Source organism: Staurois parvus, unplaced genomic scaffold (assembly GCF_062004578.1).
Source record: "Staurois parvus isolate SC_StPar_1 unplaced genomic scaffold, SC_StPar_1.0 ptg000832l, whole genome shotgun sequence".
In the NCBI taxonomy this organism is placed as follows: domain Eukaryota; kingdom Metazoa; phylum Chordata; class Amphibia; order Anura; family Ranidae; genus Staurois; species Staurois parvus.
The window spans coordinates 3,515,182-3,540,568 of NW_028318628.1; the positions used below are offsets into that span (position 1 = coordinate 3,515,182).

Consider the following 25,387-nt stretch of genomic DNA (forward strand, 5'->3'; position numbering starts at 1 on the left):
TTTCTCCTGCTAGGAGAAACGGAGTTCAGGGGAGCTGAACAACACAAGTGTGCATGAGGCCTAAAGTATTTGCTGTGACCAAAGAACACCTTTCTCCAGCACTTAAAAATCATACTTTGTTCCTTTTTATATAAGGAAACTGGGGAGCTGTGTTTGCCATAATTAACCAGTCTGTACTGTGCTGGCAAATCACATTATCAGTTGTAAACTAGTTTGGAATACTGTTTGTCTTAACAAAGGGTTAAGCTAAGTATACTGTACATGCAGAGTTTTTTTTTCATTCAAACAGCAGGTTGAACAAAAAAACCTCACAGATCCCTGCATGCAAGCAATGTGGATGTCAGGATTTCCCTTGCTGTGCTATTGTATTCTGAGAGTGGGCACTCCCCCACCATCAGGGTACACTGATCAGCTTCTATTTATAGCTAGGACAATTATAGCACAAAAATTGTTATCCTCCTCTCCCCCATTAAAAGCTTATTGGATTAAGATAGTTAATGACACACTATCAAGGGAGAAGATGGTTTTTCAACACAGAGGTAGTCCTGGTAAACTTCTGAAACTCTGAGAGGCCTGGTTGGGTACCCCTGGCCTGGCCCCTTTTCACTTGGTCAGAGAAAGATTATTGAACAGAGGTGTACCTTCTGGCATTGTATGATCTTATTTATCATGCTAACTTGACATGAGGCCCGATTTACCGCCCCTGACCGCACAATACTCCTTAAGTGCTAATTCGTATATCTGATCATTTTAGGAAATGTAGAGGGTTATTATACACAGAGACAACACCATATACAGCTTGGTTTGCTTTTTTATGTTTGGTTATGTGTTTTATATGGTTCTTTTTAGTTTTGGCTACTTTTTTCTGGGTATCCACAATTTCCTATACTGCATTTATTGTACAACTGCCTGAGGTACGTGTATGATTGCCTTTCATTGACATTCATTGATAAGGCCATATGATGTCAGAATGTGGATACTCTTAGTGTTTGTGTTGGTTGCTTTGTTGCTGCTGACCAGATGTTGTAAAATTGTTTTATGAAAACGGAAACTGTTTGGTTCTTCGAATAACACAATTATTTGATTTAAAAAAAAAAAAAAGATTACACTGATCACCAATGCAGCCATTAGCTGCATGCATAGATCAAATGCTGGTTTTCTAGCAGGACCATTAAAAAAAAGCCAGTCTAATGGCCGACTTCTGTTGAACAGATAGGGCTACATATGTACTGAAATGCGGGCAGTTTATGCTGAACTTGCTGAATTATGATATGTGTATACACAGCTTTAAAGGTTTAGAGCAGTGGTTCTCAACCTTTCTAGCGCCGCGACCCCTTAATACAGTTCCTCATGTTGTGGTGACCCCCAACTATAAAATTATTTTCGTTGCTACTTCATAACTGTAATTTTGCAGTAGGAGGAATAGTGCCACGTCATTGGTGTCATTGGGAGGAATAGTGCCCCATCATTGGTATCAGTGGGAGGAATAGTGCCCCGTCATTGGTGTCAGTGGGAGGAATAGTGCCCCCTTCATTGGTGTCAGTGGGAGGAATAGTGCCCCGTCATTGGTGTCAGTGGGAGGAATAGTGCCCCGTCATTGGTGTCAGTGGGAGGAATAGTGCCCTGTCATTGGTATCAGTGGGAGGAATAGTGCCCCGTCATTGGTGTCAGTGGGAGGAATAGTGCCCCGTCATTGGTGTCAGTGGGAGGAATAGTGCCCCGTCATTGGTATCAGTGGTAGGAATAGTGCCCCGTCATTGGTGTCAGTGGGAGGAATAGTGCCTCGTCATTGGTGTCAGTGGGAGGAATAGTGCCCCGTCATTGGTATCAGTGGGAGGAATAGTACCCCATCATTGGTGTCAGTGTGAGGAATAGTGTCCCATCATTGGTGTCAGTGGGAGGAATAGTGCCCCATCATTGGTATCAGTGGGAGGAATAGTGCCTCATCATTGGTATCAGTGGGAGGAATAGTGCCCCATCATTGGTGTCAGTGGGGGGGGAATAGTGCCCCATCATTGGTATCAGTGGGAGGAATAGTGTCCCATCATTGGTATCAGTGGGAGGAATAGTGCCTGATCATTGGTGTCAGTGGGAGGAATAGTGCCCCATCATTGGTATCAGTGGGAGGAATAGTGCCCCGTCATTGGTATCAGTGGGAGGAATAGTGCCCCGTCATTGGTGTCAGTGGGAGGAATAGTGCCTCGTCATCGGTGTCAGTGGGAGGAATAGTGCCTCGTCATCGGTATCAGTGGGAGGAATAGTGCCCCGTCATCGGTATCAGTGGGAGGAATAGTGCCCCATCATCGGTGTCAGTGGGAGGAATAGTGCCCCATCATCGGTATCAGTGGGAGGAATAGTGCCCCATCATCGGTATCAGTGGGAGGAATAGTGCCCCATCATCGGTGTCAGTGGGAGGAATAGTGCCTCATCATTGGTATCAGTGGGAGGAATAGTGCCCCATCATCGGTGTCAGTGGGAGGAATAGTGCCCCATCATTGGTATCAGTGGGAGGAATAGTGCCCCATCATTGGTATCAGTGGGAGGAATAGTGCCCCATCATTGCTGTCAGTGGGAGGAATAGTGCCCCATCATTGGTGTCAGTGGGAGGAGGAATAGTGCCCCATCATTGGTGTCAGTGGGGGGAGGAATAGTGCCCCATCATAGGTGTCAGTGGGGGGAATAGTGCCCCATCATTGGTGTCAGTGGGGGGAATAGTGCCCCATCATAGGTGTCAGTGGGGGGAATAGTGCCCCATCATAGGTGTCAGTGGGGGGAGGAATGGTGCCCCATCTTTGGTGTCAGTGGGGGGAGGAATAGTGCCCCATCCTTGGTGTCAGTGGGGGGAGGAATAGTGCCCCATCCTTGGTGTCAGTGGGGGGAGGAATAGTGCCCCATCCTTGGTGTCAGTGGGGGGAGGAATTGTGCCCCATCGTTGGTGTCAGTGGGGGGAGGAATCGTGCCCCATCCTTGGTGTCAGTGGGGGAGGAATAGTGCCCCATCGTTGGTGTCATTTGGGGGAGGAATAGTGCCCCATCGTTGGTGTCAGTGGGAGGAATAGTGCCCCATCATTGGTGTCAGTGGGAGGAATAGTGCCCCATCATTGGTATTAGTGACACCAATGATGGGGCACTATTCCCACTGACACCAATGATACTTACCTTGCAGACCCCTGCTCCAGCCTGGGCTCGCTCGCTCCCTCCCTCTCCCATGGTACCGACACTTACCTGTCAGATGTCTTCCTTCTCCGGCCGCTCTCCTCCTCTTCACTCACTCGATCTTCGCGGTGCCGCTCGGCTCCTCCTCTCCAAGCTCCACCTCCTTGCCGGTGATTGGCCGCCTGTGTGCCTCTCCTGAGCTACAGTGCCGGCGGCCAATCACAGGCGAGGATTGATCTCGAGGTGTGTCCAAATGACAGGGGCGGCATGTCATCCCGCCCACACCTGGAGACGGCGGTGGTGGCGGCGGCGGCGAGGAGCGGTGTCTCGGTTCCTAAGACCATCGGAAATATGTGTTTTCCGATGGTCTTAGGCGACCCCTGTGGAAGCATCGTTCGACCCCCAAAGGGGTCGCGATCCCCAGGTTGAGAACCGCTGGTTTAGAGCCTGGGCTTCTCTTATTGCAAGTGAATGAGAGGAAACTCAGCCAGTTCTTAGCCTTTCTATGGGGGCAAGCACACACTGAACTTCAAAAAACGCTTGCAGTCTGCCCTGAGACCTTCTCCTAAGAAACATGTAAGAGGTAATACATTGTTTTAAACATTGTTTAGGTATGCTATAGCGTCACACCAATACCGGTATCGGTGCTGATACCAAGCATTTGCACGAGTACCTGTACTCATGCAAATGCTTTGATACCTAAAACTAAAACCTTTGTGGTGCGATTTGAGCCCATACAAAATCAATGGGCTCAAATTACACTGCAAAGAATAGCATGAGATTTGAACAGTGCGATTCTGGTGCAAATCGCATGTGATCTCCTGCACTGCTCCTTTGTGAACCCAGACCTCTCATAGTGACATCAGCCTGGGTTCACACAGGAGCGGTGAGGGAAACCACATGCAATTTGGACAGGAATCACACCATATCCCTGTTCATATCGCATGCTATCCTTTGCAGTGCGATTTGAGCCCATTCATTTTGTATGGGCTCAAATTGCACTGCAAAGGTATCAGTAATTAGTATCGGTGAGTACTTGAGTGCAAGTATCGGTACTCATGCTCGCTGGTAAAAAAATAAAAACAGGTATTGGTGCATCCCTAATATGCTATGTGAATAGGTACACACACACATATATATATATATATATATATATATATATATTGACAAAAGTATATAGCCTGCCTTTACACGTACATGAACTTTAATGTCATCCCAGTCTTAGTCTGTAGGATTCAATATTGAGTTGGCCCACCCTTTGCAGCTATAACAGCGTCAACTCTTCTGGGAATGTTTGACCATTCTTCCAGAAGCGCATTTGTGAGGTCAGGCACTGATGTTGGACGAGAAGGCCTGGATCTCAGTCTCCGCTCTAATTCATCCCAAAGATGTTCTGTTGGGTTGAGGTCAGGACTCTGTGCAGGCCAGTCAAGTTCCTCCACCCCAAACGCGCTCTTCCATTTCTTTATGGACCTTGCTTTGTGCACTGGTGCGCAGTCATGTTGGAGCAGGAAGGGGTCATCCCCAAACTCTTCCCACGAAGTTGGGAGCATGAAATTGTCCAAAATGTCTTGGTATGCTGATGCCTTAAGAGTTCCCTTCACTGGAACTAAGGGGCCAAGACCAACCCCCGAAAAACAAGCCCACACCATAATCCCCCCTCCACCAAACTTTACACTTGGCACAATGCAGTCAGGAAACCGCTAAACTCAGACATGTCCATCGGATTGCCAGACAGAGAAGCGTGATTTGTCACTCCAGAGAACACGTCTTCACTGCTCTAGAGTCCAGTGGCGGCGTGCATTACACCACTGCATTCAACGCTTTACATTGCATTTAGTGATATAAGGCTTGGATGCAGCTGCTCAGCCATGGAAACCCATTCCATGAAGCTGTCACATACCTGATTGGAGACTGAAATGACGAGGTCAGCCTCACTTGTGTCACTAGCCCTGACCCCACTGGAAGTGGAACAGAGGGTGTCTAGGGACCAGGTGGAGAAGAGTGCCAGCAGATGTTGTTTGCAGCTCTTGCAGTTGGAGACTTTGGAAGACTGAGGAACCTCCGATTCAGGAACAGTAGTGATATGCAGAGCTGGTATGGTAGGTCGCCAGGTGTGCACCAGAGCAAGGCAGGAAGCTGGGATGGGAGAAAGAAGCAATGTCATAGGAATAGCTGGGGTCATCAAAGGGCGGACAGCGAGGTATCAAATCATAAGCAAGCCAAAGCCAAAGTCAGGAGCAGAGCCGAAGTCAGAAACAAGTATCACGCAGGAGAGTAATCAGAGTCAGGTCAGGAACAAGCCAGGTCAGCAACAAGGAAATCACACAGGAACGAGCAGGAAACGGGGAACAGCTGAAGACCAGTCAGCACAGGCAGAGGCACCTTTTAAATAGTCCGTCTGGTGCCAATCTTCGCGTGCGTTTGTGTTATCGCGCATTTCTGTTAGCAAGCGCACGTCTATTCGCCAGCTGTCTCACGGGAATTCCCTTACAGAAGCTTTCTACGCACTGCTGTTGTGCTAATCTGAAGGCCACATTAAGTTTGGAGGTCTTTAGCTATTGACTCTGCGGACAGTTGGCAACTTCTGCGCACTAGGTGCTTCAGCGTGTGCTGACCTCCTTCTGTCATTTTACGTGGCCTACCACTTTGTGGCTGATTTGCTGGTTTTCCCATTTGCTTCCACTTTGTTATAATACCACTAACAGTTAACTGTGAAATGTTTAGTAGCAAGGAAATTTCATGGATGGACCTATTGCACCGGTGGCAACCTATCACGGTACTACGCTTGAGTTCAGTGAGCCTCTGAGAGCGACCCATTCTTTCACAAATGTTTGTAGAAGCAGTCTGCATGTCTAGGTGCTTGATTTTATACATTGGTGGCCATGAAGGTGATTGGAACACCTGAATCCAATAATTTGGAGGGGTTTCTCTAATTTGACTGCAAAATTTGAAGTACAGTTTAAACAATACTGCACTCTTTTCACTTCTGCCTATGGGAACATTCACACTTTGTTTCTGGCCAACAGCGAGCAGATGCGAGAAAATCAGTGAGGGGGTCCCTGCAAATAGCTGCAGGAGGTAGCCCCATTGAAAGCAATAGGAGGCTGCCGACTTCCACATAGCAATTACATGCATGCTGCTGCAATTAGCTGTGGGAACTGACAACCTCCCATTGCTTTCAATGGGGATGCCTCCCGCAGCTAATCGCCAGACTGCCTACTGATTTTCTCGCCCCTTCTCTCTGTCTGCCAGAAACGCAGGTGTGAATGTAGCCTAAATCTACAGGAGAGTAGAGGACTCCTAAAACTCGTCTCTTGTGTATATCGATATTTGATTCAAAGCAACCTTTTCTGATGCACAGCATTTCTGGATTACTATGCAAAGAAGGTCATATGTTTGTCAGCATGACTATAGTTTAGGGTGTTATGAGTTTACAGAACCAAATGATATGCAATGATCTCACAATGAAGCAGTACAGAATGGGTCATAACATTTCCCTGCTGGTGGTCACTGTCGCACAACAGCAGTCATTTACAAAAAAGCAGCATTGTCCTTACTCATCTTAATACAAACCTAGAATATTATCAGCACATCGTATGCTCAGGATAGAGCTATTAGTCACAAATAAGCCCTATTAGAGACTACCAAATGGCTTTATCCTGAGCATATGATGTGCTGATGATGATTCTACTATTGAAGATACCAGTTAGAGACGCCATCTGTTTTGCATCATTACAGCACTTGCTCTTGAACGGGTGAAAACCCTGTTGGAGCACATCACATTTCTCTTTGCACATTAAAGCAATTTTAAATCCAAAAGCAAACATTTATTGTATTGCAGCTTACCAATTCTTAGATGTGATGGCTGCATTAGTTTTCTTTTTAAGGCTTTCTTTCTTCTTATTTTATCTGGTGATCTAGCCAGTAAGTCTGTTGCTTTTCAAAAGAACAAGCTCTTTTCCAGATACGTATATTAATTCACAAAGATAAGACACACCGTTTTTCACTGACAGGGGTGCTTACAATAATCAGCTTTTATTTATTCATGTAAAACCTTTATCCCAAAAGAAAAAACAGTGTGCTGTAACTGATTATAAAGTGTTAGCTGGCTTCAGTTTGCTACATTTAATTGCCCCCTCCCTCCCAGACTGCTTTCTGCTGTGCCCCTGTGCTCCTTCATCCATAGTAGGACCACTCTAATATAGGAGGTGTGCTACTGGCCAGATCACCTGGTGAAAACAGAGGAAAAAAGCCTAAAAATGAAAACTAATGCAGCTACCACATCTAATGATTGGCAGTACTAGGGTCATTGGCTTGAATCACAACCACGGCACCACCTGCCTGGAGTTTGCATGTTCTCCCTGTGCTTGCGTGGGTTTTTTCTGGTACTCCGGTTTCCTTCCACACTCCAAAAACATGCTGGTAGGTTAATTGGATCCTGTCTAAATTGGCCCTAGTATGTGAATGTATGAATGTGAGTTAGGGACTTTAGATTGTACACCCCTTGAGGGTTAGGGACTGATGTGAATGTACAATATATATATATACAGTATATATATATATATATATATATATATATATATATATATGTAAAGCGCCATATAAGTACCTGTAATAATAATATATTACATTTTCAATTTTGGGTTTAATACTGCTTTAAAGTAAGGCTACTTAGCATTTTCAAGTTTGTATAGCTGGCTCTGTTGGGAAGACTTCATCTCACATCCTGGACTGGTGACCACACTGGAAGTGAAATCTTCTCAAGAGAGTCAGTTACCAGATAACCAGATAACCAGATAAGGGTTCCCTTTCTTTTTATTATATTATAGTTTTGCTCCAATTTTGCTAATTTTCTGCTTTGGTGAAAACAATAAAAAATTGATAACAGAGTCCAAATCTGCCCACACTGTCCAGTTTACTGAAAGCTTTGAAAATAGTATGTATGCGCAGGCCCCAGCCATGCAGAATAACTGACCTGACAATACAGGGGCACATTCACAAAGTTAGAAATAGAAACAGCAATTATTCTTTATAGACTGGCAACTACTTTTAACCTCCCTGGAGGTATTCCCAAGTGTAGCTCGGGGTAAAGTTTCAGCACCACAAGCAGTAATCCCGAGCTACACTCGGGAATACTTTGCAGCATTGCTCCGGGATCTCTTCTTCACTTACCTTGTCCTGCGCTCCCACGATGTCCCTCCTGCAGTGTCCCTGGCAATGTCCTCCAGCGGATGCCGGCATCTGTCATCTGGGTTCTGTTCCCTGCGACGTCGGGACGTACGGGGACAGAACTGGCGGGAAATTTGAAAATGTGAAAAAGTGACATTCACTAAATACACTAAAATCACATAGTAAAACATTACTGTATCAAACCATTTCACATACATATTGTCCCTAGTGCTTTGTCCTGTGCCCTGTCTGCATTTTTACCGTTCTTTCTGCCTGGAAACTGAGAAACGTCCATGGCATCCAAAAAGCGTCCCTTTAGGTCAAAAGTGGTTTTAGACCAGCTAGAGAACAGCGATAGTAAATTAGAACCACTTGCAGAATTAAGTGATAATGATTTGTGGGGAAATTCGTCATCAGACACTGAAAACGATTTTGCGACTTTTCTCAGTGATGTGCAAACTTGGCGCTATATTTCAAATTTCAGTGTTTTTGGTTTGATTATATTATTGAATTAAATGTATTATTATTATTTTATTATTTTTTTTATGATTATTTATTAACCACTTGAGCTCCAGAGGATTTACCCCCCTTAATAACCAGGCCTCTTTTTGCTACTCGGCGCTGCACTAATTCAACTGATAATTGCGCGGTCATGCAATGCTGCACCCAAACGAAATTTACGTCCTTTTTTTCACACAAATAGAGCTTTCTTTTGGTGGTATTTATCATCTGTGCGCTTTTTATTTTTCACGCTATAAACAAAAAAAGGCCACATAATATATATATATAATAATTTATAATCAAAGTTGGTTATAAATTTAGGCCAAAATGTATTCTGCTACGTTTTTGGTAAAAAAAAATCCCAATAAGTGTATATTGATTGCTTTGTGTGAAAGTTATAGCGTCTACAAACTATGGTATAAATACTGCAATTTACGCCATTTTTCTGCTATACAGCGCTGCACTAGTTTAACAGACAATTGCGCGGTCATACAATATGGTACATAAATGAAATTTACATCCTTTTTTTTTCCCCACAAATTGAGCTTTCTTTTGGTGGTATTTGATCGCCTGTGCGGTTTTTATTTTTTGCGCTATAAAAAAAAAGGCTGACAATTTTGAGGAAAAAAGAACAATATTTTGGACTTTTTGCTATAAAACATGTCCAGTAAAAAAAATGCAAAAATCAAATTTAGTCATAAATTTCTGCCAAAATGCATTCTGCGACATGTCTTTGCTAAAAAAAAAAACAATACGTGTAAATTAATTGGTTTACTTGAAAGTTATAGCGTTTACAAATGGCGGGAAAGATACTGGGATTTTTAGGGTTTTTCTTATACTAATAATGGCGGCGATCAGTGAGTTATGGCGGTGATCAGTGACTTATGGCAACGACCAGCGACTTATGGTGGGACTGCGGGACGGTGGCGGACATTCTGACATTGGGGGGTACTGACTTGGGGTCACTGACATCCCCAAAAACACTAATACAGTGATCAGTGCAAAAAGAAAAACACTGACACTGTACTAATGGCACTGGGGAGGAAGGGGTTAACTTTATTTTGCAGGGAAGGGTTATCTGTGTGAGGGGAGTGTTTTACTAGGGGGCAGGGGTGTGTACTGCACTGGACACCGCTGATCGAGAGAGAGAAACTCTTCTGTCTCAATCAGCTCGTCCTCGAGCTAACAAGGAAGTGACAGACAGCACAGCTACTGCAGCTGTGCTCTCTGTCACTGTTTACTGCCGATCGCCGGGAAACAGCCGCTAAGGACTGGCTGTGACCCGGCGACTGACATCCGCGGCGGTGATCGGCGGGACAGATAGGGCGGTGGCGCACCTCACGGGCGCCCCCTATTTGTTTACAAAACACACGTTTTAAAATGTGGTTTTGCCTGCCAGTGCCGCCCTGCCGCTGTATTTATACAGTGGCTGGGCGGCAAGTGGTTAAATTATAATTTATGATTTCGTGTTTCAAATTTTAACATACCCGGGATGTTTACTAGACTCGGACAGATTTCAGTGAGTTATTCCTAAAAATTACAGGCCTACATTAAAAAAATACATATTTCCATGCAAAAAAATATACCACTTTGAGAACAGAAATACTGACATAATCAGACCGCTAGGGAGGCTACGGGAAATTATAATAATTTGGACATGTTGTCATCCTTAAACATCCTTAGACACAACTAAGAAAATAAAGTATTTTTTTTTAGGAAATATTGCATATTAACCAGTTAAGGACCTAGGACAGCTATTAGCAGCACTTACAGCAACAATCAGCTGTTTCTGCTCAGTGCTTTTAAAAAAGTAAATACAAATTGGTACATTTAATTCATTAGGGCACTGAGTGGCAGCTACTTTCTGTTATTTTTTTTTCTCTCCTTGCTCTCCTAAGCTAGATTTCCACCATATTAGGAATATTTATTTTGTTTGTTGTTATTCTTCATTTTTTTGTAGTATATGTGTTAAAAAAACAAATGTCTTTATGTCATTTGTGAATAACTTTGCTATGCTTTGCAGCTGAAAGATCCTTTTGGTGTCATGATAAATGGGAAAACTGCAGAAAATTACCACTTGATAGCTGCAGTAACACTAGTTGACAAAATGATCACTTGTCAAATTACAAAAAAAAATGTAAATACTTTTTTCATAAAAAATATATAAAAAGTTAAATAACTCTTAAAAGACCATGTGCCGCTAAAAGAAAGCCTACCTGTTAAGGAAAAAATATTTCCAAACCCCAACATGGTGGCATAGAACCACATTTGATGTCATGAATTTTCACCTGGAAAGAAGAATTATGGGTAAGTGTGATACAATTTTCTGTTTTCCTGGTGCCAACATGGCAGCATATGTGTTCACAGTAAATGAGTGCCCCCAGTAACGCTGTTGGTGGGACATGTATCATCCTTTGTGGCCACCTGGACTGAAAAAGTCACAGATGATTGGATTTGCAGCATGGTGTCCAGAGACTACAAGCTGGAAGTTTTTCCCCGCTACACTCTATTTGTTTAAGAGTGTCTTTCAGAGCCACAGAAAACATGGTGTTCTTTGCATCTCTGGGAAGGCTGCTGACTAAGGGGATCATCGCACCTGTACCGAAAGGGGGGAGGTCGCATGGCTTCTATTCCATCCTTTTTTTGGTTCCCAAGCCAAAGTGGATACTTCTGACCTATTCTGTACCTCAAGGGTATAAATAGGTTTCTAAAAGCACAGGAATTCAGGGTGAAGTCCACTCAGACAATTATTGTTTCGCTTCATCAGGGGGATTTCCTGGTGTCAGTGGACATAAAGGATGCCTACCTACATTTCTTGCTTTTCCAGCCTCACCAACAGTTCCTTGATTTACAGTGGAGGATCATCACGTTATCTCATTTGTAGCATTGCTCCAGTTGGCTCCAGTTCTGGGGTTGTTGAAGACCCGGGTTATCCCCATTGTGGGGTACATAGATGACCTGCTCTTCAGGGAGCAGTTGGCTCAGAATTTGACATCAAATGACCAACAGATAGTACAAGTCCTGGAAGGGTTTGGTTGGGTGCTAGACCTTCAGAAGTGGGCTTTGGTTCTGGCAGAACATCCAAAGAATTTAGGCTTAATCCTTGACATGGCACGAGTGAAAGAACTGCCAGGAGAAGTGCCTATTTCTTCCATCCGAGGTGGAGGTCTATGGAAAGTCCCTTGATTCAGACCTGCATTAAGGTGCTTCAGTGTGGTGCCCTATACACAGTTTCACTCCAGAGCTGTTCAACTCGATTTCCTGCTGGTATTGGGAAAATACCAGGAGTCCTTGGATGTGCCCTTGCATTTGATTCCCTAGACCAGGTTGGCTCTATAATGGTGGATAACCACATAGATTATGTATTTCAGGAAATCCTTTATTCTGTGGGTGGGCTGTGGAGAACTTTTTGGTTTACGGAACATGGTTTTCAGAGGAGAAAAAGTTACTGATGAACACTTTGAAAATCTGGGCAATTTGACTGCCTCTCCTACATTGGTCTGTCTACCTTTTGGAATCTTTTCCTATCAAGGTGCAGTCAGACAATGCCATGGTGGTGCCATACATCAACCATCAAGGAGGGACAGGAAGTCCCATTCAGGAACAAATGGACATGATCTTTTCTTGGACAGAACTTCACATTCCTGCTCTCTCCGCCATGCACATTTCTAGTGGCAGGTGGACTTTCTCATCCACCAGCAGCTGAATCCGGGAGAATTAGCCCTTCACACAGAGGTGTACTTTGTGGTAGGGGGTGCTGACTATGGAGAAAAAAAAATGACAGGTAAACCAAAAATCCTAATATTTTATTCTATAAATTGTCCCATTTATTATGACAATAAAATGATGTTTCCAGGAGAAAGCATGGCTAAGTTGTTTGCAAAAACAAAAAAATGCTTTTAAAAAGTTGCACTTTTTTGTCACCATGAACAAAAATAAGAAGCAAAACAATTGGAAAAAAATCAGCAGGAAAAAAATTAGTTAAGCAGAAGAAAGAGTTAATTAGGACTGATTAACTAAGAGTTATTAAGTGGTTAAATAGAAATAACTATATAATGTATTTCATTTATACTTTAAGGTTGCTTTACCTGATGTCATATGCAGGGCAACAGTCACCCTTGTTCTCACATATACACTCACCGGCCACTTTATTAGGTACACCTTACTAGTACCAAAAAAATATCCATCACACCACCACCAGCCTGAACCATTGATACAAGGCAGGATGGATCCATGCTTTCATGTTTTTTATGCCAAATTTTGACCCTACCATCTGAATGTGGTAGTAACCAGTCGTCCCATTTTCCTCTGACCTCTGACATCAACAAGGCATTTTTGTCCACACAACTGCTGCTCACTGGATATTTTCTCTTTTTCAGAATATTCTCTGTAAACCATAGAGATGGTTGAGCATGAAAATCCCAGTAGATCAGCAGTTTTTGAAATACTCAGACCAACCCGTGTGGCACCAACAACCATGCCACGTTCAAAGTCACTTAAATCCCCTTTCTTTCTAATTCTGATGCTTGGTTTGAACTTCAGTAAGTCCTCTTCACCACATCTACATGCCTAAATGCTTTGAGTTGCTGCCATGTGATTGACTGATTAGCAATTTGTGTTACCAAGCAATTGAACAGGTGTACCTAATAAAGTGGCCGGTGATTGTAAATGAAACAGTAAGTACAGCGTAACTGTTGTTACATTGTATTTCCTCATTGAGACTTGCTCTGAACCCAAAAGTGCTCAAAGCGGAGGTCCTCTGGGTTTATTCAGCTTAGGGGAAATCAGTGAACTTGCTGTAAGTCAACAAATGTTGAATGTTTTTCTTAGCAAGTAGTTTAATGGAGGACATAAAACTGCTCTTGCACTGTGGCTCTTTGGGTACTCCACTGATGGAGAGATGGAGGCCTGGCACAAGAAGCTAATATAACTCTACTGCAGTGTGTAGGTACAGACAGGAGGAGAGAACAGAAAGCATCAATCAATGTTCAATCAGCAGACAGGGGATGCCGTTTTGACTAGTGTTCTGTAAATGTCTTCCTCTTTGTACAGTACAGTGCACACAGCGTGGGAATCCCCTGTGATAGCGGTACCTCGGTGTTACAGTGTTTAATAATTAAATCATTTATGATACAAGGTACATTTTCTGCATCTGTTATCTTAATGTCTGATGAAAAGACTGCCTGAGTTTTCGTATTAAATTATTTTACTTTCAAACCATTTCTAAAAAGACAACAATAAGCCTTTCCTTTTGAGACACCTTTGAAAATGAAGCCAGTAGGGAATAGTGCTTGTCCTTAACTGACTCTTTCTTTGTCTACCCCTTATAGGAGAGCTGCGCTCGGGTTCTTCTTTTCCGTGGAGCAAGTAAAGAAATTCGGAATTTCAACAACCAAACAGCGTTCCAGGTAAGGGCAGGTACTCAGTGTGCCTTAGGCCTCATACTCAAAGGGAGTCTTTGCAGTCACTTTTAGGGGCATCATGCATTTTTTTTATTACTGCTTCCAAATGGTCCTCCATCTTATCCGATTTATCCATGCACACATAGACTTTTAGAAGCTTTTAGTAGCAGTAACATTTACCAGCAGGAATAAAAAAACCCAGGGCCAGTGCCTCCAGGAGCAGCAGCATTTTGGCAGAAAAAGCGCTTGACGTGTGTAAACGTGTCTAAACACGCGTTAATGCTAGGTGCGTTTAGCACTTGAGCGTTACTTCATTTCAGTGGCCAGAATAAATTATTATTCTGGCGAGTGAAATGAATTAATGCCCAAGCACTTGACGCTTGTAAATGCGCTTAAACACTTGTAAAACCATAGACACTTTGATAAGCGTCAGTCGTTTTTTTGCCAAAATGCTGCTGCCAAGATGAGGAGCGTTTTTAACACGTTTTGTGTGCATGAGGCCTCATGCAAACTTCAGCTGAGTTGGAACACTGCTGTACATTAGGAATTTATTGGCATTTGCACTGGAAAGACAACCATATGAAAATGTTGGGGATGTCTGTACAGCTGCCAAAAATTGTGGTGTTTTGTCCTCCTGAATGTGCCTTAGATAATGCATACGTCACGTATATACATACTGTATGTATATTCCTAAAATGCTTATATACCGCACATGTATCTACGTAGAAGGCTCTAATACTAAATTGTGATAAAAATGTAATTCCTGTTAAATCTAGAATAATATATGATTTATTTGGAAGAGAATGTGTTGCTGTACAGATAATAATAGTAGTATGATAAGTGTGTGGGTAAAAGGGTAACACTCCAGGTTGTTACAAGGACACCCATGCTGTCTCTGTGATGAGGAGATAATCTATGCCTATCTAGATTATCCCGTATTAATCTGGATTACTGTCAGCCTGGTGTCAAACCCCTCCCTTACTATCACCATCTGTTGGGACACAACATCATATTTCACATACACGGTATATATCATTGCTGCAATAATTATCAAACTGGTATGATTTTGTACAGGGTTTAGACTCCAAGTATATGGCATTGAGGTTTAGAGATTTGTTCAGAGAAGTGAAGTAAGAATGAGAATGGTGGATTTGTGCTTGTACATTTTTTATGGATGCATTTCCATTATATCATGTGCTTCATGGAGAAGCCATAGGGTCAAGTGAACATTTGCAAAGTGCCTAGAGTATGGTGTAATTAGAAAAGCACTGAGGTATTTCAAGGTGTACTGTGTGCAGGTTGGTGTTTGTAAAATCTCAGTGCTGTGGGAACTCTGTGTAAAAGCCAAATAGCACAGTACACATTTATTCCATGGTTTTCATGGGATGTCCATGCCATGCAATAAGCATGTGTATGGTTCACTTTTTCTATAGTGTCCTTATTAAAGCAGAACAGCGCTGTATCTGAGCACCACAAACCAAAAGGGCTATTTAATTAATTTTTAATACTCAAAGCAAACTCCCCATCCATCCATATCTCCATGCTTTATTTTGCTGACAAATCACTTTGAATAACACCCTCTAGCATTTCTGACCGTGGCCATCTTGAGTAAGGGCAGATGACTCATGTAGCAATTACTTCCTGGAATCCATCTGCCCTTAGCTCAGATATGCAGACAGGAAGGTGTGCTTAGCTGAAAAAAAAAACTCTCCTCCCCTGCTGAAGACTCCTGGGATGCATGACATCATTTGCCTAGGCCTGGAAACCAGAAAGTAACTGAATAAATGTAAAAAACTGTTTAACCCTTTCGCTACCAGGCCCTGCTCTCCACTTTTAAACTTAGGTGGCCAGACCATTTTTGCAATTTTTCCATTGCTTTTTTATTATTCCTTTACAGCTTTCATAGTTTCTAAAAGACCCCCAAACCATACATCAGTAGGTGCTACTGATTTTTAGGGCCCTGCGATATTTGGGCAATTGTTTATCAGATCAATATTTTAGTTAAAAATACACTAAAATCACGATAAGCAGATAAAAACACAGCACATTTTACATAATTCCTGATAAAGTCCAACTAAATTTAATAGCTTAATCTGTATTGAGTTAATAAATAACAAATATTTAAATTTTAAATTGCATTTTTTTTTGTGAAAATATGAAAATCGAATGTACGCAAAACTATAAACTAACAAATGTCTCTATAAATCTGTAGGTTTTTATTTTTTTACAGCTTTCAGAGTTTGTAAAAGACCCCCCAAACCATACATTTTCTAAAAGCACATGACTAGTAGAATAAAAAGAAGGTGTTACCCGTGATATTTATGCAAATGTTTATCAAATCGCTATTTTCACTAAAAAAACACTAAAATCCTTATTGGCACACATAAACACAACATAACTTACAAATTTCTTGCTAAATTCCTAAAGGCCTTGTTCACATGGGGTGTACTAAAGTGTATGCCCATGGAGAGCCATGTTTACCCACATGAAGATGCAAAGGTGTTCTGTGCATCCCTGTGCCGGCAGTCCCATTCATGTCAAATTGGGATGCAGCTGCTATAAGGACATATCTGGCATCTCTGTGAGTGTAGGTGTATGACCCCAAACGCAGACAGTGTGAGTTTAGGGACATGCACCCACGTGGATGTCAAGTTGGGAGCAGTGGCTGTGTCCAAGCAGCAGCCAATTGACATGAATGGGACTGCCTGCACAGGAATGCACAGAACACCTGTACATTTCCATGCATCTGCTCTGTCCCAATTGATATCAATGGGACGGCCTGCATGGGAATGCACAGATCACTTGTGCATCCCTGTTCAGCTAAACACAGCCTCACTGTAGTATGACCTGCATGAACAAAGCCTTAGACCTTGTTTACACTTTCAGTTGGGGGCAGAAAAAATGCGCAGTTGAGTTGCATTTCTGCCACCCGCCAACCAGCCCCCATAAGCTGTGATTGGCAGAGGAAGGGGGTGTTTACATGCTGCGACCTTGATAGTTGACCCAATTTTTAGTTATGCCGCCTTTTGAACAGTACACATTCAAGTCAGTAGGGAAGGTTGCAGTGCATTTGTTGACAAAAATGGGGTTAAAACAGGTGGTGAGGTGGCATTGAATAGCTTCCTCACCGCCTGTCAGTAGCCTCTGCAGTGAATCTGGCTTCAGCGGCAAGGGAGATTTTGACGCCTAATGTCTCTTTTTTGAGACAAAAAGGGACTGAAAACAGTCCCTTTCTCTGCAACCTGTGCTGCACTGTAATGAATGAGATAGGAGTCTGTATTGAAACTCCTATTCATTCACAAACTGACACATAGTAAGCTCAGTTACACTGATCACTTTGTTCTTGGAAAGAAAATGGACTGGCAAAGATATGTTTAGCCGATCCCCCACTTTCCATCCTGATTGCGTTCTGTCACTGACAGATCTCACGAGTCCCATGCAGCAGCTGTTGCCGGTGGGATGGGTGGGGGTAAAGCCGGCTAGCAGAGCTGCCTGGGGGAGGGGCTGGGGATTGGTAAGTGTGGGGGGAGGGAGCACTTAAGGGGGGTCCCAGAGAGGGGAAGCAATGGGGTGTGCGGCAGGGGTGCTGCATTTAACAGTGCAAGTGCTGTCAGGAAAGGCAGCGTCAGGAAGCCGACAATTGCATGGGATCCATGAGGATCTGTGGTCGAGGGGAGGGGATCTAATGGGGGAGTGATATTTGGTGCTGGGGGTATCGGTGGTGGAGACAGGGGACAGTAAGGAGGGGGGCAGCACAGGCATTTTAGCCCGTGCAGGAGGTGGGAAGCAGCGGGTGACATCTAGAGAGGCAGTGGTATCCGTGGGGTGGGTGGGTCATTTTAGGTGAATATCTCTGATCAGTGGCTTGTTAGCCACTAATCAGATCTGTTGTTTTGTTCAGCAGATTCTTCAGAGCATTTCTGCTATAAGTGTATGGTCACTGAAGTGACCATGCGTTTATAGCAGAGGAGGAATGTAGGTCCGTACACCGTATGGACCTGGCCTGCTGGAAGCAGTGCTGTAGGTCCGCATGCCGTACAAATCTGGCAGAGAAAGGGTTAAAACAAGTAAATATTATATACTTTCCTATCTATTTACTAATGCTAGCAGCATAAGGATTCAGAATAGTTAATGTTGTTTGAGATAGTGAAGTTCCACTTAATAACATATTGCACAGATATTTTAAAATCCTGGCTGAGCACAGAGTGGACTTTGAATCCTTTTATACTGTAATTGGATGTATACTCACTTGATCCATATGCTCTCAGCACCAGGAGTCCAGCCATAATAGTTTTTGGTGTAAGCAGTGCTGAGAACTAAAAAAAGAGTGAACATAGTGAAGTGTTCCCAAAATATAAATTCACAGCAGATATCACAACCAGTGTGTAATGGTTATATATATAATGCACCAAACAAATATACTGTATATCACCACATAGGTTTAATAAGTAAATCAACAAAAAATTCTACATAAATAACGCGTGTGCATAATGCATGTGCACATACAACACTTCAAATGATGTAAATAAGTGGTTTTGCACAGAGCAGTCCAGATCCTCCTCCTCTTCTTGGGTCCCCTGCAGGTGCTTCTAGCAATCCCCCCTTCCCACTGAGTGCCAAGCTGCTTGCTCAGGGGGCACTTGTGCATGCTCGCTACTAAGCCAAAGACAAACAATGCAGCTTAGCCCTGCCCCCCACTCAATCCTCACTACCTGTGATTGACAGCAGCGGGAGCCAATGTGTCTCAGCCAATGAGAAGGGAGAGACCTGGGAGATCCACTGCTCTTGTGCACACCACTGGAGTGAGATGGGGCTCAGGTAAGTATTAAGGGGAGGTGCTGCACACAGAAGGTTTTTTATCTTCATGCATTGAATGCATGAAAGTAAAAAACCCTCAGCCTTTAGAACAGTGGTTCTTAACCTTGTTGGAGGTACTGAACCCCACCAGTTTCATATGCGCATTCACCAAACCCTTCTTAATTGGAAAAATAAAATATGATTTTTAAAATTCAAAACATAGGTATATATTTATACATAGGTGCACAAAATGAACAAAACCGTTAAGAACAAAGAACAAAACCATTAAAACATGATTTTCACACAAAAACAAAAACATAATAATGAATATTTACTGCACGAATCATATGAGTCGGGTGTGGGTCTTCACCTCTGCCGAACCCGCGAGACTGACTCACTGAACCCCTGGGGTTCGATCGAACCCAGGTTAAGAACCACTGCTTTAGAACCACTTTAAGGGCTGGTTCACACAATAGAAACGCAGTCCAGATGCATTCCAAATGAGTTTCCGCATGCGCATTTGTCAAAAACGTGTCAAAAACATGTCAAACGTTCAGGTGCTTTTTTTTATGTATTTTTGATGCATTCCAGTGTGTTTTTTATGCATTCCAGCTAATTTTTTTTATTTTACCCCCTCTCTTTTTCTTCAATTTAAATAGGGACATATGCCTCCCAGTGCGATTTCGGTGCATTCCACGTTTCTGATGGGTTTTGCTGCATTCCAGTACAGTTCTGTGCAGGAAAAATGCAGCCTGTTCTACTTTTTTTTCTGCAACCGAAATGCACTGGAACTGCAAGCACTGATGTGACCTATGACATTGACAACATATAACCTACTTTCTGTGTGTTTTGGATGCAGAAAAAAGCAACTGAAACGCATGTAGTGTGAACTGGCCCTAAGTGAATTTTCAGGACTAGTTCACACCAGATGCACTCCAGTGTGTTTTTTTTCCCGCATCAAAATGCATGCACAGTGTTTTCCATATATTCCAATGGCCCTAGTTCACACTAGTGCAGTCAGTTCCAGTCAGTTTCCGGTGCAGAAAAAAAATAGAACATGCTGCATTTTTTCTGCACAGAACTGTACTGGAACATAGCAAACTGCATCTAAACTTCACCGGAGTGCGGTGTGAACTGTGATTAAAAACTTATCCGGAATGCATCAGTAGTACATTTTTGTGGTGTGAACTGGCCCTTAGGCTGATGTCAGACAGGTGATTCTGCCACTAGAGACAAATTACCAGCAGTAGCATTGCTAAGAGGTTGCCTGTATGATGTCACTTCAGCAGTGCGATGTCACTCCCATTCAACATTTGAGAATCAGCAATATTAAGGTCATTGAAAGCTGTGTCTGCCTACAGAGCGAGCAATTCAGTTGGGACAGACAGGCAGCCTCTTTAGCGATCCTGCTGCTGGCAATTTGTCTCTAGAATCTGAATCACTGTATGACATCTGCCTAATAGTTTCTGTATTGTTTCAGGTGGGCTGGAGATCAGCTAGCACCACATCGCATATAATGAGGATCCAACATTGAACAGAAAAAAAGGAATTTTTAAGTTGCTCAACAGACTTGAAACACTTGATATTGTACTAAAATCATACAAAGCTTTATTCCACATTGTCATGTAAAAAAACATCACATTAGTAGTTGTACGAATTTTAAAACCAACATGATACTCCATATGGATTGACGTTCACAATGCAACAATTCCAACTCGACATGTTTCGCCAAATTTCTGGCTTCTTCAGGAAATTTACAGATAGTTGCATATAACTGCCACTAGGAGAAACTAAAATATAACAATAAACAATTTGATTTGCAAAATTACAGAAAATTATATCAGAGTCATCAATACATCATAATCATACATAATTATTGATCACACCTACTAGATGTAGGCTTTTGTAGGTTTAACCTGCCAAGGCTGTTCTTACCAGGTGTGTCTTTATATATGGAAAACCCAGCAAAACAGCATCCACTTCTATATCCCCAGTGGAGTCCAAGATGAACCAAAAGAGGGAAATCTGAAAAAGCCAGAAATTTGGTGAAACATGTCAAGTTAGAATTGTTGCATTGTGAACGTCAATCCATATGGAATATCATGTTGGTTTTAAATTCTTATAACTACTAATGTGATGTAGCTTTTTACATGACAATATGGAATAAAGCTTTGTATGATTTTAGTACAATATCAAGTGTTTCAAGTCTGTTGAGCACCTTAAAAATCCCCTTTTTCTGTACAATGTTGGATACATCTGCCTAATAGTTCACCTAACCTGTAAAATGAGCCCTTGACACAAAAGCCTTCCCAGTCAACCCTAAACTTCTAACCGCTATCTAACATAGATTGGTAGCCTTTGCATTGATAGCATGCGGAACGAAATGATTACAGGTGAATAAAATGATGCACTGGTCACTGCACACTATGCACTATCAATGTTTTGTAGTTTTTTTTAACTTCAGATATTTAATTCTTTTAATTATTTTGTCTTCAGAATGCTTTTTCTCTGGTAACCACTGTGCCTGAATCACTGGCCCAAAAACGTTCTTCTGTTGTTGCTCATTTGACCATGGAAAGTAAATGATGTCCTTTTGCAACATGATACATGCTGGCCATTTTTCAACATTCTCGATGTGCCATGTATGTTTGAGGGGTGAATTAGGAAGGGATTACTCATCCTCTCTGAAATATTAACACATTTTTTTGTATTGTGCTAATACCAGTGATCACAACGTTATGGGTGGACACTGGTGTGTTCTATTAATCATTAACTTCCTTTGGCCTCTGGAGTTATAAATGGGAAAATCTTTTCCCAAGAAAATTAGGTCATACACAACTATGATTCCATAATAAGTGATTTCATATTACAATTATTATTCATATTACAACATCTTGTGTCCTCCGGGTCATGTAGGGCTTCCCAGTGGGCAGCGATAAGTACTTCCAGCTGCTGGAGCATTTGTCATTGCACACAGAAATGTTTAACATTTTTTCATATTCTCTCTATTAGTGAATGTTTTTGTTGGACTTGCCATAATCTTTTACCTGGTTTACAATGGGTAATGCAGGCCATAGACGGGGAGAAAAACGGCCGATTTTTCTTTTAAAAAACGAAAAATCGGTCGTTCAAGCGGCCAACGTTACCAGCAATGGTAAAAAAAAATCGGCAGATTTTCATCCCGTCTACAGCCGGCAAAAAGTGCCCCTGCAGAGAGCTCTGCTATTTCTTTGACAGTTCTTTGACATTTACAGCGGTTGCAACAATGTATCTATTTGTATCCATTTAGGATACAAATGTTTTTATTCGGAAACAAATAGATACAATGTTGCAACCGCTGTAAATGTCAATGAACTGTCAAAGAAATAGCAGAGCTCTCTGCAGGGGCACTTTTTGCCGTACTGGAATTCCTCTTATTTTTCATCCTTCTTCTTCATCATCATCCTCTTCTTCTTCTTCTTCTGCTTCTTCATCATCATCCTCTTCTTCTTCTTCTTCATCATCATCCTCTTCTTCTTCTTCTTCATCATCATCATCCTCTTCTTCATCATCATCCTCTTCTTCTTCTTCTTCTTCTTCATCATCATCCTCTTCTTCTTCTTCTTCTTCATCCTCTTCTTCTTCATCATCATCCTCCTCCTTCTTCTTCATCATCCTCCTCCTCCTCCTTCTTCTTCTTCATCATCATCGTCCTCTTCTTCTTCTTCTTCATCCTCTTCTTCTTCTACTTCTTCTTCATCATCATCATCCTCTTATTCTTCTTCATCATCCTCCTCCTCCTCCTTCTTCTTCATCATCACCATCCTCCTCCTCTTCTTATTCATCCTCTTCTGCTTCTACTTCTTCTTCTTCATCATCATCCTCCTCTTCTTCTTCTTCATCCTCCTCCTCTTCTTCTTCTTCTTCTTCTTCATCATCATCATCCTCTTCTTCTTCATCCTCATCTTCTTCTTCTTCATCATCATTATCCTCATCTTCTTCATCATCATCCTCTTCTTCTTCTTCTTCTTCATCATCATCCTCTTCGTCTTCTTCTTCATCATCATCATCCTCTTCTTCTTCTTCATCATCCTCTTCTTCTTCTTCTTCATCCTCTTCTTCTTCCTCTTCTTCTTTTTCTTCTTTTTGTCTTCCTCTTGCAGGTCACTACTCATGCGCAGATTTTTTATCGGTAAAAAATCGGCCGATTTGCCCATCATTGCCGCGAAAATCGGCCGATCGGCAAAATCGGCCGATTTTTTCCCAACTTTACCGATAAAAAAAATCTGCCAAAATACCGAAAAACGGCCGAACAAATAGCCCACTAACAATCCGAAAATCGGCCGATTTTATTTTCAGCCGAAAAATCGGCCGATTTTCGACCCATCTATGGCCTGCATAAGTCCCAGTGGTGTAGAGGTGTTTTGGAGATGTACGGACATCTGTTCTCATTAAGAATATGACTAGGCTAAAGATATCTATAAACATTAGATGAGGTCCCTTTACAGTCATTTTCTGTTGTCTAGAACAGTGTTTCTCTACCTTTTTTCAGTCAAGGCACCCTTTTAAATCATGGACAGTCCTCAGGCACCCTTTAAAATTATGGACAGTCTTGAGGCAACCCATTCTAAAATGTGAAAAACAATTCAAATAGTTTTATATAACACAGCAAAGTCTACACATGTAGGACACCCAGCATTAGAGGTGATTTATTCTTCCAAAGCAAATACACTTTTGCACACCGGTACTGACTAGTATTCCAATGTTTCTCTTCTCCCTCAATTTTTCTCCATCACTGAGCTAATGTGATCCCAGCACTGAATGAATGGGACAGGGAAGGGTCAAACTGGGATGCTGTGCAGGTAAATGACATCCTCCTTATCAACTGATGACGTCATTGGTTGTCAGGATGCCGGAAACTAGAAGGTCCTAATGGTGCACAATGAAAACCTGTGGCTTTGTGTAACTAAGGCAGGCTTGTTCCACCTGCTGGCTTGTATACAAGTTTTGGGCAATTTTTAGACATTTTGCCAAGGCACCCCTGGAGAAACCTCAAGGCACCCAAGGGTGCCTGGGCACCCTGGTTTAGAGAGGCTGGTCTAGAAGTTACCTAGCTGGCAGAGACTCATCTGGGGGAAAACTGAAAGGGAAAGTTTCCACTCTGATAAGACCGCAACAGAAGTGTCTACTAGAGGAGATGTGCGCAGCGGAAAAATTTGTTTTGTTTCCAGGTTCATTCGGTAAATTAATTTAGTTTCATCATATTCATTATACTAGAATGATTTGTTTTCTGAATTAGTTTTGTATGTTTGGATTTGTTTCGTATATTTGGTTTGGTAGTTATTTTTGAATTAATTTGCAAACAATTTGATTTTTGGAAGATGGCTTTATTCATTCTATTCTGTTCTTCTTTTATTTTCTATTCTGTTCTTTTCTATTTTATTTCTTTCAATTCTATTCTATTGAATTCAATTTCTTTCTATTCTTCTGTTCTATTTTCTGTTCTCTTCTGTCCTATCCTAATTTTAAGTGTACATAAACCCTATGAGAGGACAGGGAACTATCTTTTGCCATGGTACATTGCATTTTTTATGCATTTGCATTGCATTTTCCACATATGTGACTGGACAGAGCACTTCCCACAGGTGTGTTAGTTTTTAATGTGTTTTTGCTGTGTTTTCCATTAATTTCAATGGAGAGTTGCATTTTTGGTGCGTTTTTGTTTTCTTTTTGCCCCAACACCGCACCAAACATGCACCAAAAATGCAGCAAGCAGGACTTTTAAAAACTCAGCTGAAACACAAGGGATGAGTGTGAAGAGTTCCATAGGATTTAAAGGGATGCATTTTTTTTCACTTTTTTTACCTGAAATACTGATCCAAAACTGATCAGGAAGAAAGGGCCCTTTAAAGTCCTGCTTGCTGCATTTTTGATGTGGTAAAAAATGCACCAAAAACACACTTCCCCTTTGAAATGAATAGAAACAGTGACAAAAATGCATATGTGCATTTGCTGCATTTTTGCAGTGGAGCAGTGTGAAAGCAGCCTAAGTAGGAATCATCATCCTATTTCACTTTTATACCTTACTGTATGTATTGCAATATGTTTCCATTTTGAATTTGAATACATATTCCTTATTTAATTCAAATTCATATTCATTTTTGAATTTGGATAATTCATTACAATATTTTGTTTTGTTATAATTTATTTTGGATTTGATGAAATACGTTACTGTTGTGATCTGGAAATTTGGATGCATCTGAATTTCCGAATGACAAAAATTGTGTCGGAATTTTGATTCGTAATGAAACAAATCGCACATGTCTAGTGTCTACGGTGTGCCTCCCCCTCTCTCTCTTTAGGTCTTAAATTGTTACTTAA

General features: G+C 42.0%; 1 protein-coding gene across 3 annotated transcripts in view; it reads left to right on the forward strand.

Annotated features, from left to right (window-relative positions):
- Positions 1-25,387, forward strand: part of SHANK3 (SH3 and multiple ankyrin repeat domains 3) — a 464,876-nt gene that overhangs the window by 249,593 nt on the left and 189,896 nt on the right. For all 3 annotated transcript variants that reach the window (XM_089655308.1, XM_089655310.1, XM_089655309.1), the window contains one exon: positions 14,159-14,236. In XM_089655308.1, coding sequence (XP_089511434.1) covers positions 14,159-14,236 — 78 coding nt within the window. The remainder of the gene's footprint in view (positions 1-14,158; positions 14,237-25,387) is intronic.